General features: G+C 45.1%; 1 protein-coding gene across 5 annotated transcripts in view; it reads right to left on the bottom strand.

The window, feature by feature from the left end:
* TRIM37 (tripartite motif containing 37) overlaps nucleotides 1-13,444 on the bottom strand; it is a 70,067-nt gene that overhangs the window by 30,833 nt on the left and 25,790 nt on the right. For all 5 annotated transcript variants that reach the window (XM_081943402.1, XM_081943401.1, XM_081943403.1 and 2 more), the window contains 5 exons: nucleotides 9,187-9,237; nucleotides 8,605-8,686; nucleotides 6,416-6,492; nucleotides 3,057-3,236; nucleotides 1,941-2,055 (listed from right to left, as the gene is read on the bottom strand). In XM_081943402.1, coding sequence (XP_081799528.1) covers nucleotides 1,941-2,055; nucleotides 3,057-3,236; nucleotides 6,416-6,492; nucleotides 8,605-8,686; nucleotides 9,187-9,237 — 505 coding nt within the window. The remainder of the gene's footprint in view (nucleotides 1-1,940; nucleotides 2,056-3,056; nucleotides 3,237-6,415; nucleotides 6,493-8,604; nucleotides 8,687-9,186; nucleotides 9,238-13,444) is intronic.

Below are 13,444 nucleotides of genomic sequence, written 5' to 3'. Positions count from 1 at the left end.
GCAAAAGTAACGCCATCTTGTTAAGCACATGAAATGACAATGGACCAACAATCCCTCCAAACTAACCAAGTCACCAAACTATAACATAAAGCCCTAAAGTGAGTGGCCTGGAATGCGAAACACTGGACTCCTCCAGTTCTCTCTTCTCTGAAGATTCCTTGGTGTTCTCTGACTAGGTTGTTTTCTTGCAGACGTTTCAGTACCAAAAGTAGATAACTTAATCAGTGTCTAGCACTGTTGATGTTACCAAGTTGGGTAATGAAATGTCTGCAAGAAAACAACGAAGCTCAAGACAGCACTCAGTTCAACCCTGAGCTACACTTATTCCCCTTTATCTGACTTTTCTACTGCAGAAGAAACTAAGTCAGTGATGGCTAACCTTTTCTGGACCCAGTGCCCAAAGCGCTTGCGTGCAAGAATGCACATGCTCGCCTGAATCCCCTAAATGCAATGAGTTCCCCTTGCATGTGCCCCACTCCCTCCGCATGCACGCACATACCACGCCCCTGCACATGTATGCATCACTACATGCCCCCTCGCCTGTGTGCGAGCCCTTCCTGCACAAGCCCCGCCCCAGCGCATGCGCAACAGAGACCCAAAAACCACTGCCCAGCAGGAAGCATGTGCCGAAGATGAACTGGGGGGGGATGGCTCACATGCCATCAGAGGGCGCTGCATGTCACCTCTGGCATGCGTGCCATAGGTTCACCATCACCGGACTAGGTAACAGAAATGGATGACACGAATCCTTTCTTCCACCTGGTCTCCACAATACACAACAGATTGGCACTGTCACTCAGATTCAGCTTCCGGATGAGTGAGATTTAGCAGAATGATAAGAGTTGGAAGGGATCTTGGAACACTTCTAGTCCAACCCTCTGCTCAAGCAGGGAACTCTGTACCATTTCAGACAAGTGGCTGTACCATTTCTTCATGAAAACCTCCAGAGCTCCCACAACGTCTGGAGGGAAGCCATTCCAATGATTAATTGTTCTCAAAGTCCTAATTCTAATTTTTCTGTGCAATTCCTGTTCCAATTTTTCCAACAGATGACCCATTAAAAATAGATTATTTAAACTGGAAGATCTAATGGCTATCATCAGAATTCCCATGACATGTATTCAATGAGGTATGCATAGGGTTTGAGATTTGAAGTTTAAAAAGTGCGTCAGGGAATTTGTGGTGTTGATGATAATACTAAACAAGATTAAGTCAGTTTTTTTTAATACAGGTAATTCTCAATGTATGACCCCAATTGGCACCAAAATTTCCACTGCTGAACACATGCGCATCCATTTTTATGACCATTTTTTTTGCCACAATTGTTAAGCGAATCACTGCAGTTAACTGACGCACATGGTCATTAAGCAAATCCTGGTTCCCCCATTGACTTTGCTTGTCAGAAACCCAGGGAAGGATGCAAGTAGCAAGAGCACTTAGACTTATGCACCGCTCCATAGTGCAATGGAGATCACATGACCCGAGAAGGCAGCAACTGTCAATTGCAGGTTGCTAAGCACTTGAATTTTGATCATGTGACTGGTGTAGGAATGCTGCCATGGTCGTAAACGTGAGGACCAGCCGTAAGTCTATTTTTAGTGCCATTATAATTTTGAAAGGTCACTAAACAAGTGGTTGTAAGTCAAGGACTCTCTGAATATCTTAACTTGAACCTTGTTACACATACTTCCAGCTTGAATTAGAAAAAAAAAGGAACGCATATCAGTTATTACAATCTTGGAAAGGCAGTACAACATAGGAGGCTGTGTTAGTATTTTAATGCTTTAATCTAATTTCATGGTTTTAATATGAGTTACATGTTGTTTTACCTTTAGATTGGGAGCTGTCCAGAGCTGGTTAGAAGATAGACGGCTATATAAATGTTTCAAATAAATAAATAAATACCTACAGTATGTTCTGCATGAAGTAGTACTGCTTACCTCTTTCAGATTATTTATTTGCTGGACGTAGCTTGTTTGAGCAGCTTCCAGCTGAGAAATGTACCAGTACTGATCCCGACATTTCTGGAAGAACGTAGGTGAACGCACCTGGAACCTTTAGAAGAAACAGCACGTCAAAAGGTCAGCTAAGCTTACCCCCAAAAATGCAAGTCATTTCAGCATTTGGATTCTCTCCAACTTCCTCCAGTATGTGTGTTTCCATAGTCCAAACAGGACGGCTTTATTAGGAGAAGCAGGGTTGTGTTATCCAATGCTATCCCATTTACTCCAAGGGATTAGGGCTTTAAACTGCATTCCGTTAATTAAACTGGCTAAGGCTAAAATGTCACCTTTTGTTTATTGATGTTTGTTTACTTGGCTTCTAAAACAGGACTGGGAAAACTGTGTTTCCTTTTAACACTTAAGTGCTAGCTGTTATTCGTTAAAGTGCAATAATCCCAATAAGGAACCTGCTAAGAGATTTAAGCAATTATCTAATTTTGCTTAGGGTCCACCAATTAAAAGACGCAATTAGTCATTTGCATTTAACATTTATATGTAATTCTTTAAAAAAATCAGATTTCCCCAGGACGACTTACAACAAACTAAAAATGCCCAAAGTTCTAAAATGATCAAACTATACATTGAAACATTATAATTAAAATGTGCAACATAGAAACAATAAAAGGAGCAATAAAAGGTTAAAATCTGGCACAGAAAAGATAATCAAGTCTGCAGGATCCAACCTGAATCAGTCACCAGGACCATAAGTTTTTTCTTCCGAGCTTTCGGATAAATGCTGGAGCCCATCTTCAGGGAATTTCTCTCTAGCCTGGAAGACAAAACCTCCGTTCCCGGTAACTGACCCAGATTGGATCCTGCAACATTATCCCGGGACAGATATAAAGTCTGCCTCAAATATCCCCACTAAAGACAATATTCCAGAGAAGAAGGGCTACCAATGAAAAGATTCCCTCTTCTTATTTTTGAACCCTACACAATGTATTTTCACAAGAAAAACATTTAAGACCAAAAGCCACTAATGTGGCATAAAAAGATTTACCATTCCTATTGCCATGAAGACCAACCACGATGCCCTTTCATAAACTTTCTTACCGTAATATGACCGTGTCATTTTGTCTGTTCAAATAGCCTTCATTGGCAAGCAAATCCAGTCGGAAAAACCTGTTGTAACCCCAGCATTCCCCAACTTCAAAATCAGATGCAAATTCTCTAATGATGTTCTTTGCAGGATCATTAGTGGATTGATGGACCATCTCAACACGATATTCATATCTGGAAGGAAGGAAGGGTTCAGTATTTCATTATTCCTACATTGTATCTGTGCATTCCCATATTCTTTGCAGGTAATTTTCAGATCAACTTGGGTGTATATAATAAGATGAAGTGAGGAAAATAAGAACTGCAGAGATTGACGTAACACATGTGGCAAGGAAAGTCATAAAGTGGGGCAAAACTCACTTAAGAAATTCCTCACTTAACCACACAGATTTTGGGCTCAATTGTGGTCATAAGCTGAAGGCTACCTGTACAGAACTAGTGTAAAGTTTAGTATGCAAAACCCATATTTTCCAAAATTTTAGGTACACATTAACGATTGATGGAGATCTTCTCAACCAAAAGAATGCAGTGAATAAAAGTCAAAAGTTCTGTTTTCACTGGGTTACCTTAGACTTATAAAATAGCCCAACGTCTTACATTATCTGGAAGATTTACAAGATATTAGTATACCTTATGTTCTCAAGGATGCATGTTCCAAATCTATATTTTTGTGGAGTGTATAAAATATATACAAAATCTTTCATTAGAAAAATGCATTAAATACATTAAAAGGTACTACTGTGGTGCAAAGCAGAGAAAGAAAGAAAGAAAGAAAGAAAGAAAGAAAGAAAGAAAGAAAGAAAGAAAGAAAGAAAGAAAGAAAGAAAGAAAGAGAAAGAAAGACACAGACAGACAGATATGTAGGTTCTGGCCTTCCCACGCAACATTGTGCACTGCAGATGGTGTGGTAGCTTGGTATTAAAATGCCACCAAATGGTTTAGAATGAGAGGAGACAAATAAGTACATAACCAACTTGGAAACTTATCTGGAAGATCTAAAGCAGTGTTTTTCAACCTTGGCAACTTGAAGATGTCTGGACTTCAACTCCCAGAATTCCCCAGCCAGCGAATGCTGGCTGGGGAATTCTGGGAGTTGAAGTCCAGACATCTTCAAGTTGCCAAGGTTGAAAAACACTGATCTAAAGTATGCAGTGAGAGTTGAAAAACTGAAGCAATCAAGATAAAAACTAAATCTCACTCCAAATGTCCAAGCTTTCCCAAAAGAAAGAATTCAGATAAAGTATATTAAATAGCAACCGGGACCAGGATTTTGATTTTTTGATTGTATGGAAGCCAGGCAAATTTCTCAGCTGGGCTTCTGTTCCCTGCCAAAGTTAAGGTATCTTCTCTACAGCAAGTTCAGCACAACACCCAGTTCAGGAATCTTAGCCTGCTAGGTTTGGCTAGTCTAGAGAAAAGAAAAGACTGGGAGGGCATGATAGCTATCTTCCAGTATTTGAGAGGCTGCCACAAAGAGGAGGGGTTTAATTTATTTTCCAAAGCACCAGAGGGCAGGACAAGAAATAATGGATGGAAACTAATCAAGGAGAGAAGCAACCTGGAATTGAGGAGAAACTGCCTAACAATCCAGACAATTAACCAGTGGAATAGCTTGCCACTAAAAGCTGTGGGTGTTCCATCACGGGGGATTTTTAAGAAGAGACTAGATTGCCGTTTGTCTGGAATGATATATGGTATGGGGTGTCCTGCTTGAGCAGGGGGTTGGACTAGAAGACCTTGAAGGTCCCTTCCAGCTCTATTCTGACTGATTGCTAAAGATGACTGGCAAAAAACACAACCACTTTTCCCATACGCAGAGCAATTTAATAGCCACACGTAACAGTCTAGTGCAATGCTCAGCAGGCAAAGCTAATGGAGAAAGCCTGCACTTTCAAACTTCTAACAGTTTCACATTTAGAAAATAGTATTTATTGGTCAGGGTTATCCTAGCCCTGAGGATGTTACCTAGTTTGGTAAACAAATGTCTGCAAGAAAACCAAGCTCACAGAGCATTAAGGACCCTGCAGTTTCATATTTCACAGAACCATTTCTAATCCAGAAGGTGATTTCTGAAGAGTAACATGGAGAATACTAATTTTTGCCAATTTCCCTCTTTTCATATCACTGAAAATTCATTCTTTATTGTTTATTTTTTACTCACCTTTCTACCCCTCTGCAATCCAGAGAACCTTATGGTTTACACAGAGTAGGAGACAAAGCAGCAGCAATACAATGATAAAATGGTACCATGTTTCCCCGAAAATAAGACAAGGTCTTATTTTCTTTTGGACCACCCCCCCCCGAAATAAGCGCTTGGCCTTATTTTCGGGGAGGTCTTATTATTTTTGAGGTGCAGGAGGTGGCGAGCGTGGTCACCTCATGGCTGCTGCTGTATTGCAATGTTTTCGGGGAGGGCTTATTTTAGCGCATGCGCTCAAAAGCCCGATTGGGCTTATTATCCGGGGGAGGTCTTATTTTCAGGGAAACAGGATAAAATAAATTCCGCACCAGCAGAAAACTACAAAAAATTAAAATAGAACAGGAAAGATGGCTTGATGAACTTTGAAGGGTCTTTGGAACATCTCTAGCCTAAGGCATTCAAAAGGCCACCAAGGAGACGGTTAGATTCTCAGCTGGGACGCTGCTCTACGGCATTAGCAGTGTCACACAAACGCACCTCCTCCTCATTTTAGCTCCCAGGCCTCCCCAAAATGGAGGGTCAACAGGAGACTCTCTTTGTGCCATTGAATTGAGCGGGCTGATGTCGGATGGAATTGGTGGTCCTACAAATGTTATGTTGTGAATCATGTGGGAAGTGCAACATAAGATCAAGTTTTTCACTCTAAGGCAGAACAGTTGAAATGAGACTACCACCTGTCATTTTTCCCTTGTAACTCCTAGCCAGATGCTGGGCGTTTAGCAAGTTAGATTTATAAAAGGCAAAGTCAGACACATAACTGCGCCTATGCTTACATTAACACAACATTAATTAGGGATTGTCATCTGGTAGGACCACAAAAATGGGACTTCTTGGTGGTGGTCCCTTCTTTATGGAAAATCAACCCACCCACCCTGAGAGCTGTCCCCCGCCCAGTTGCTTTTCTGAAAGGCTCTAAAAAGTTGGTTTTTGTCAGTGGGCCTTGGGGCCACAAATTACTATCATATGGGGGGTAGGGCAAAAGGTTTTTTAAATGGGTATTTATTATACGGTGGATTTTTTTTTCCAATTTGGTAAGGTGCCCAGACTAACCAATGTGAGAGTTGTTTAATGAATAATAAATAAAACATGGAACAATTTTCATTGTGGGAAAGGCATGCAGTAGATAATATCAGATGCTTGCATTAGTTCTTACTTGGATGTTTCTGGCAATCCGGCTGAGAGCTCAAGAAATACCGATAAATAGTAGCCACGTACCACGCCGTTTCCATCCTTCACACACAAATTAAAATAGAAGTTAGGAATGAATCCGGAGCAATCAAAAGAGCTTTTGAAGTTCCTATTTATAGATGCCTACTGTGACGGAAGTCAACTTTGTATCATATATGAAACTAATCAAGGAGAGAAGCAACTTAGAACTGAGGAGAAACTTCCTGACAGTGAGAACAATTAATCAGTGGAACAGAAGTTGCCTCCAGAAGTTGTGAATGCCCCAACACTGGAAGTCTTTAAGAAGATGTTGGATAGCCATTTGTCTGAAACGGTATAGGGTTTCCTGCCTAGGCAGGGGGTTGGACTAGAGGACCTCCAAGGTCCCTTCCAACTCTGCTATTGTATTGTATCAGATGCAGAGCTCACCAGATCTAAAGTTAAGAAGGGTACCTCAGATGTTCCCTTGCAGCTTTCTTTGTTGCCTCAAAGAAATGGCTTGTTCGCTGAAACTAACATCCCTTGTGTCACCTGATACAAAGTACCAGAAGGCAGGGCAAGAAGCAACAAATGGAAACTAATCAGGGAGAGAACCAGCCTAGAACTAAGGAGGAATTTCCCAACAGTGAGGACAACAAACCAGTTATTTGACTTGCCTCCAGAAGTTGTAAATGCACCAACACTGGTGGTTTTTTAAAAATAGATTGGACAGCCATTAGTCTGGAATGGTATACGGTTTGCTGCCTAAGCAGGGGATTGGGCTAGAATATCTCCAAGAATACCTTCCAACTCTGTTATTCTGTGCTGACAGCTTGAACAAAAAGTTGTCCATAATGAATCAAAGCTCAGTTTTTCTTAAGTCAGCAGAATGGCAATAGACTTGTATACAGCTTCACAGTGCTTTACAGCCCTCCCTAAGCGGGTTTACAGAGTCAGCCTCTTGCCCCCAACAATCTGGCTCCTCATTTTACCCACCTCGGAAGGATGGAAGGCTGAATCAACCTTGAGCCGGTAGACCCAAACTGCCAAATAGCTTAATATTCATTCAATAAACAAAGCGCAACAGAAAGCTACAGACTGATCTCAAGTATGAAAAACAGTGAATCTAGGATGTCTTGTACAAAACTTAGACAAGCTGTCAAAGCAAGTGACTTTTGTTTCGTATCCATTTTTGCTATATTTTCAAACAATTTGTTTGACTAGGAATGGGCTTAAACAGAAAATAATGTCCAGGCTTTCCCAAAAGAAGGATTTTAGGTAAAGCATATTAAGTAGCAATTCTGACATGACTTAGAAAATAATGAGCTTTATTTTTAATAGTCAATGAAAATCACTTGTGGTTAATCAGCTTTTTTTAAGGGGAAACAATATAGCAGTGATGGGGAACCTTTTCAGCAGCGAGTGCCGAAAAGGGAGTGGGTACGCTCACTGGGGCCACAACTCAGGGGGCATGCGTGTGCCAGAAAACGCACTTCCAGTTTCCCGCACGTGCATGCGCACCGGCCAGCTAGTCTTCCGGTTACTGCCGTGCATGTGGGCGACCATCAGCTGGCCAGTGCACATGCTCATGCCGGAAAACGGAAGACCAGGTTTTCCAGTTTCCAGCACTGCCACATGCATGGAACCCAGGTGATCGTCGTGTGTGCGTGCGAGAAACCCAAAAGACGAACGGGTGATGCTGCACGTGCCAGGCGACATGGCTATGCATGCCACTTTGGGCATTCGTGCCACAGGTTCGCCATCATGGCTATATAGCATATCATGAATGGGGGGTTGGGTTTTCTTGGCTTATCTATTCTAAAATATATTTGTTAATATTTATATTGGGGCTCTATGTTTAGTCTGCATTCCTCAAACATTACATTCAAATATCTACATTTTGAAGTCCTGAATTTCAGTAAGTTGAACAATATTCTAGGATTAATCATAGGACCAGAGTGCTGAAGTGCATCAGAAGAATAATTCAAATATCTCTTAATGCTATCAATCCTATTTCATTTTTAACATCACTTGTCTCCTTTAAAGTTTAAATTTTATATTTTATATGCTGCTTTTAATGCTATTAATATTTTATCTTTACGCTATCCAGAGTCCCTCTGTGAGGGAGATGGCTGGCTCCTAAATATGATGAATAAATAAAATTAAATAAGTAAATAAACATCAATGAAAACTTACTGGATACACTTTTAGCCTCCAACAAAGCCCAGAAATTTGAAGTGGTGGGCTGTAAACTGGATCTGCTCGCTGGCGTAAAGTGCTATTAACAAAGTTGAAAGAGAAGAATTTAGCACATAGAATGATAGCAGCCTTTGAATATAGACTAAGTTCCAAAAAGCAACCGTTCCTTAATAGCAATAGCTACAGCACTTAAGACTTTTATATGCCGCTTTACAGTCCTTTACAGCCCCCTCTAAGCTGTTTACAGAGTCAGCATATTTCTCCCAACAATCTGGGTCCTCATTTTACCCACCTCAGAAGGATGGAAGGCTGAGTCAACCTTGAGCCAGTCAGGATCAAACTGCTGGCAGTTGTCAGAATTAGCCTGCAATGCTGCATTCTAACCACTGCGCCACCACGGCTCCAAAGCATGTGTTATGCTTTGGATTCTGCTTCAAACAGGGGCATCCCAGGGTATGTGGACAAACAGATGGAACACTAAGATGTCATTCTTTTCAGCAGACGCATCTTTTCCTGGAATCCAGGGGCAGTTCATCGCAGACCCACCTCTAAAGAACTAGAATTAGGCAATGTTCTTACCTAAAATTTTCCAGGACAAAGGTAGTTGAATCATAAGCAGGAACTAACTCACTGCAGAGAAAAAGCAAAAGCATGAGACCCCTATATTTTTTTTAAAAAAGAACCTCTTGACGTATTTCCTTATTAAACTGCGGGAAGTTTCAAAGTTCCTTCACAGGATTTTAAAAAGAGATGGCAATAGTTTATTGAAATATATGGCCAAATACAAAACATACAGATGTTAAAAATAAATCCATCATACAACGTTCGATACACACCTACAGTACTCATGAAACACATATTACATACACCTGGGTAACAATCAGGTCTAAAAGCTTCTAATCTTCATAGCAATGATACAAAAGCCTAGAGGCTTTCTTATTTATTTATTTGTACCCCACCTGATTGTTTTTGTAAATCATTCAAAGCGGCAAACACATCCAACATTTTCTTCCTCTTATTTTTTACACAATAACCCTTTGAAGAGAATTGGGCTGAGAGACGGTGACTGGCTCAAGGCTACCCAGTTAGCTTACATGGCTAAGAACTAGAACTCACGGTCTCCCGCTTTCTAGCCTGGTGCCTCAACCATGAGACCAAACTGGATTGTTCAGTAGACATTGCAGAACTGCTGCATTAGAGTGATCCCAATAGTTTGTAATTAAAGAGGAATTTAATTCTGCCCTCTAAACTTGGCAGATAGGATATTTCAGAAGCAGGTGCACTATTGTCTCAATTTTAAAGTCTGTCTTAATTTCAAACTACATGAATCCTCTTGGCAAGGAATATCTAGGGGGTGACACGATAGTAGAGTTCCAATATTTGATGGGCTGCCACAAAGAAGAGGGGGTCAACCTATTCTCCAAAGCACCAGAAGGCAGGACAAGAAGCAACAAATGGAAACTAATCAAGGAGAGAAGAAACCTAGAATTAAGGAGAACTTTTAGAGAACGTTTAGGAGGAGGAGCTTCCGGAGGGAATGGCGACCGGCCTGTGAGCTCCGCATGATTGCGGGGGGCCTCCCTGATGGGGAGGGGTGCTGCCGGCCCTCTGTCCCATCCTGAGGGCCGGAAATTTGTCGACGACCACCCCGGCTTTGCCCTGGCTTTGGGCTGGTCGGACAGCCAGGCGGAGAGGCAGAGAAGCGCGCAGAGGCGCGCTAGCTGGAGCTGGAGCTGGCGACTGCCAGCTTTTGTGTGGAACGGAACGGAGCAAAGCAGAGCGGGGCGGAGCAGTGCAGCGGCAGCCCGAGGGAGGAAAGGAGTGGCGACAGGATGGGGATGACCTAGACAACCCATGCGGCCCAAGCGGCGAAGGTTTGGCGACGGCGGTGGTGGAGGTGGTCGGAGACGCCAAGCGCCAGACCCCTCGGCCGCCATGAATCCCGGACCAGCGGGGGGGCCGCGAGAGGAAAGAATGAGGCCCGGGGCGCCAGAGAACGCTAGCAAATCAGTGGGAGGACTGCAGGGAAGCTCAGGGAAGCCGAGACGGCCCTGCGTGTTCGAGAACAACAGCCCCGGGCCGCCGGGTTGCCGAGGAGGCAAATGGCCACTCATGTCTGAGACTGGATATGGAGGAGAGACGCTTGAGAGACTGGTGGCCGTTTGCTGAAGGTTAGACTCTTTACCCTTCCATCCTTGCTGACAACCTGCCTCCCCTGTTCAAATTACTATCTTGACTATGGCTTTGCCTTAACGCCCTGCTACAAACTGCCCCCCAGTACCACCTTGAGACTCCACTTTTAGACCAATCTGGCTAGCCGGCTAGCTCACCAACCTACCCTTTCCATCCAGGGTAAGGACAACCATGATCTGCTTATCCCTTTTGTAGGGAGCCCTGGCTTACGAACAAACCTATGATTTCAACCACAGCACCCGAAAATGAGCTCGCCCCTATGACAACCATATGAACTCAATACACTCAAGGTCAGACCTACTGCTACTGCGAGAGTCCCCCCTCTCGCAGGTATGGCCCCCAGCCCTCTCAAGGGCCCACCTTGATGACGGGTTTATTAACCCAGAGAGGTGGAGGAAGCGGAAATTAAGGGGTTTTTTAATCAATTGTTTTTTAACAGTTTTAAGGGGTTCCAGGATAGGGGGGAGGGTGAATCAGGCCAGGAGTGAAAGTAGAGCCAGGCAAATAGGTGTGGTCGGGAGGGGAGGGAGTGGAGTGGGGGAGGAGAGGGAAAATAGCATTCCAGCACAGGGCTCTGTCATACCAATGCTCGTGGGGAGGGGTGGGTGTGAGGACAGACTAAGAACCTGCAGTTGGTTGGGAGACCGTGGCTGTTGGTCACAGCCGGTCGCTTGTACCAAGCCCCGCACTCTAGGTGGCCAGGATCTACAGAGCCAGGGTCTGAGGCTGATGTTATGCAATGCGAGGTCCGTTGTTAACAAGGCCCCCCTCATTAATGATCTGATTTTGGAGGGGGAGCCGGACCTTGCAGGAATAACGGAGATCTGGCTGGGCCACGAGGGAGGTGTACCCCTCGTGGAAATGTGCCCACCAGGTTACCGAGCATTTCACCAGCCACGGGCCCAGGGTAGGGGCGGTGGGGTAGCGGTGATTATCCGGGAAGATCTGGAGCTGAGAGAGTTCACTGTGCCACAGATATCCGGGTGTGAGTCTCTTGTCGTGAGATGGGGCCCAGGGAGACAGTTGGGCCTGCTGATTGTATACTTGGCTCCTCGCTATACATCAGCGGCCCTGTCTGAACTACTCGAGCTGATCGCAGCGATGGCAGTTGGGACCCCCAAACTTTTAGTTATGGGGGACTTCAACCTGCCATTGATGGGAGAAGCATCCGAGGTGGTTCAGGAGTTCATGGCTTCCATGACAGCCATGGACCTGACTCAATTAATTCAGGGCCCCACACACGAGGGAGGTCACACGCTGGATCTTGTTTTTGTCTCTGGCCAGTGGACAAGTGATCTGGGAATAGGGGACTTAGCTATTATTCTCCTGTCATGGTCAGACCACTCACTTCTCCGACTTGACTTCCCTGGTGCTACCCCCCGCTGCGGGGAGGCGGAACCGGAATGTCCCAGATGGTTCCGCCCCAGGCGCCTGATGGAACCGGATAGGTTCCAGACGGAACTTGGGCCACCTCCTGTAGACCTGACCCGCCCCCGGATAGAGGACCTGGTAGCCGCCTGGAATAATGCGGCCACCGGGGCCTTAGACCGGGTGGCGCCTTTGCGGCCTCTCCTGCGGCAACGAACCACCCTGGCCCCTTGGTTTACCGAGGAGCTAAGGGTGATGAAACGCCACAAGAGACGCCTAGAGAGCCGATGGAGATCCTCCCGTTCCAAACTTGACCAAACACAGGTACGAACCTATTTAAGGACATACCTTGTGGCAATAAGAGCGGCCAAACGTCGACATTGTGCCGCTCTTATTGCGTCCGCAGATAACCGCCCTGCCGCCCTGTTTCGGGTGACCCGCTCCCTTCTGTCGCAGAGGCCGCGGGAAGCCCCTCTACAGGGCAGGGCAGAGGAATTTGGGAAATATCTGCAGGATAAAATCGCTCAAATCCGGAGGGAATGGGTCCCCCTCAGTGGGCTAGGAGGGACGCCCGAGGCGAGTCTTGAGAGACCATTCTGGGAGGAGTTTGACTCTATTGCCATCAAGGATTTGGACAGGTTGCGTGGGCGACTACGAGCTACCACATGTTCATTGGACCCGTGTCCCTCCTGGCTTGTACTGGCATCCTGGGAGGTTACACGAGACTGGCTCTTGGGACTAGTGAACGCTTCATTGGGCGAGGGGTTCTTACCAGCCGCCTTGAAAGAGGCGGTTGTGAGACCCTTACTCAAGAAGCCTTCCCTGGACCCAACGGAGCTAGCCAATTACCGTCCTGTCTCCAACCTTCCCTTTTTAGCGAAGGTTGTAGAGAGTGTGGTGGCCCAACAGTTCCCACGTCACCTGGAGGAAAATGATTATCTAGACCCACGCCAGTCTGGCTTCCAACCTGGGCACAGCACAGAGACGGCCTTGGTCGCGTTGGTAGATGATCTCTGGAGGGCCAGGGATAGGGGTTGTTCCTCTATCCTGGTCCTATTAGACCTCTCAGCGGCTTTTGATACCATCGACCATGGTATCCTACTGCACCGGCTGGAGGGGCTGGGGGTAAGGGGCACCGTTTTACGGTGGTTCTGCTCCTACCTCTCCGACCGGACGCAACGCGTGTTGGCAGGGGAGCAGAGGTCGACCCTGAGGACTCTCACTTGTGGGGTGCCGCAGGGGTCGGTCCTCTCGCCTCTCCTGTTCAACACATATA

This window comes from Natrix helvetica, assembly GCF_964273705.1.
Source record: "Natrix helvetica genome assembly, chromosome: 2".
NCBI lineage: Eukaryota > Metazoa > Chordata > Lepidosauria > Squamata > Natricidae > Natrix > Natrix helvetica.
This window is presented reverse-complemented; position numbering and strand designations above follow the sequence as displayed.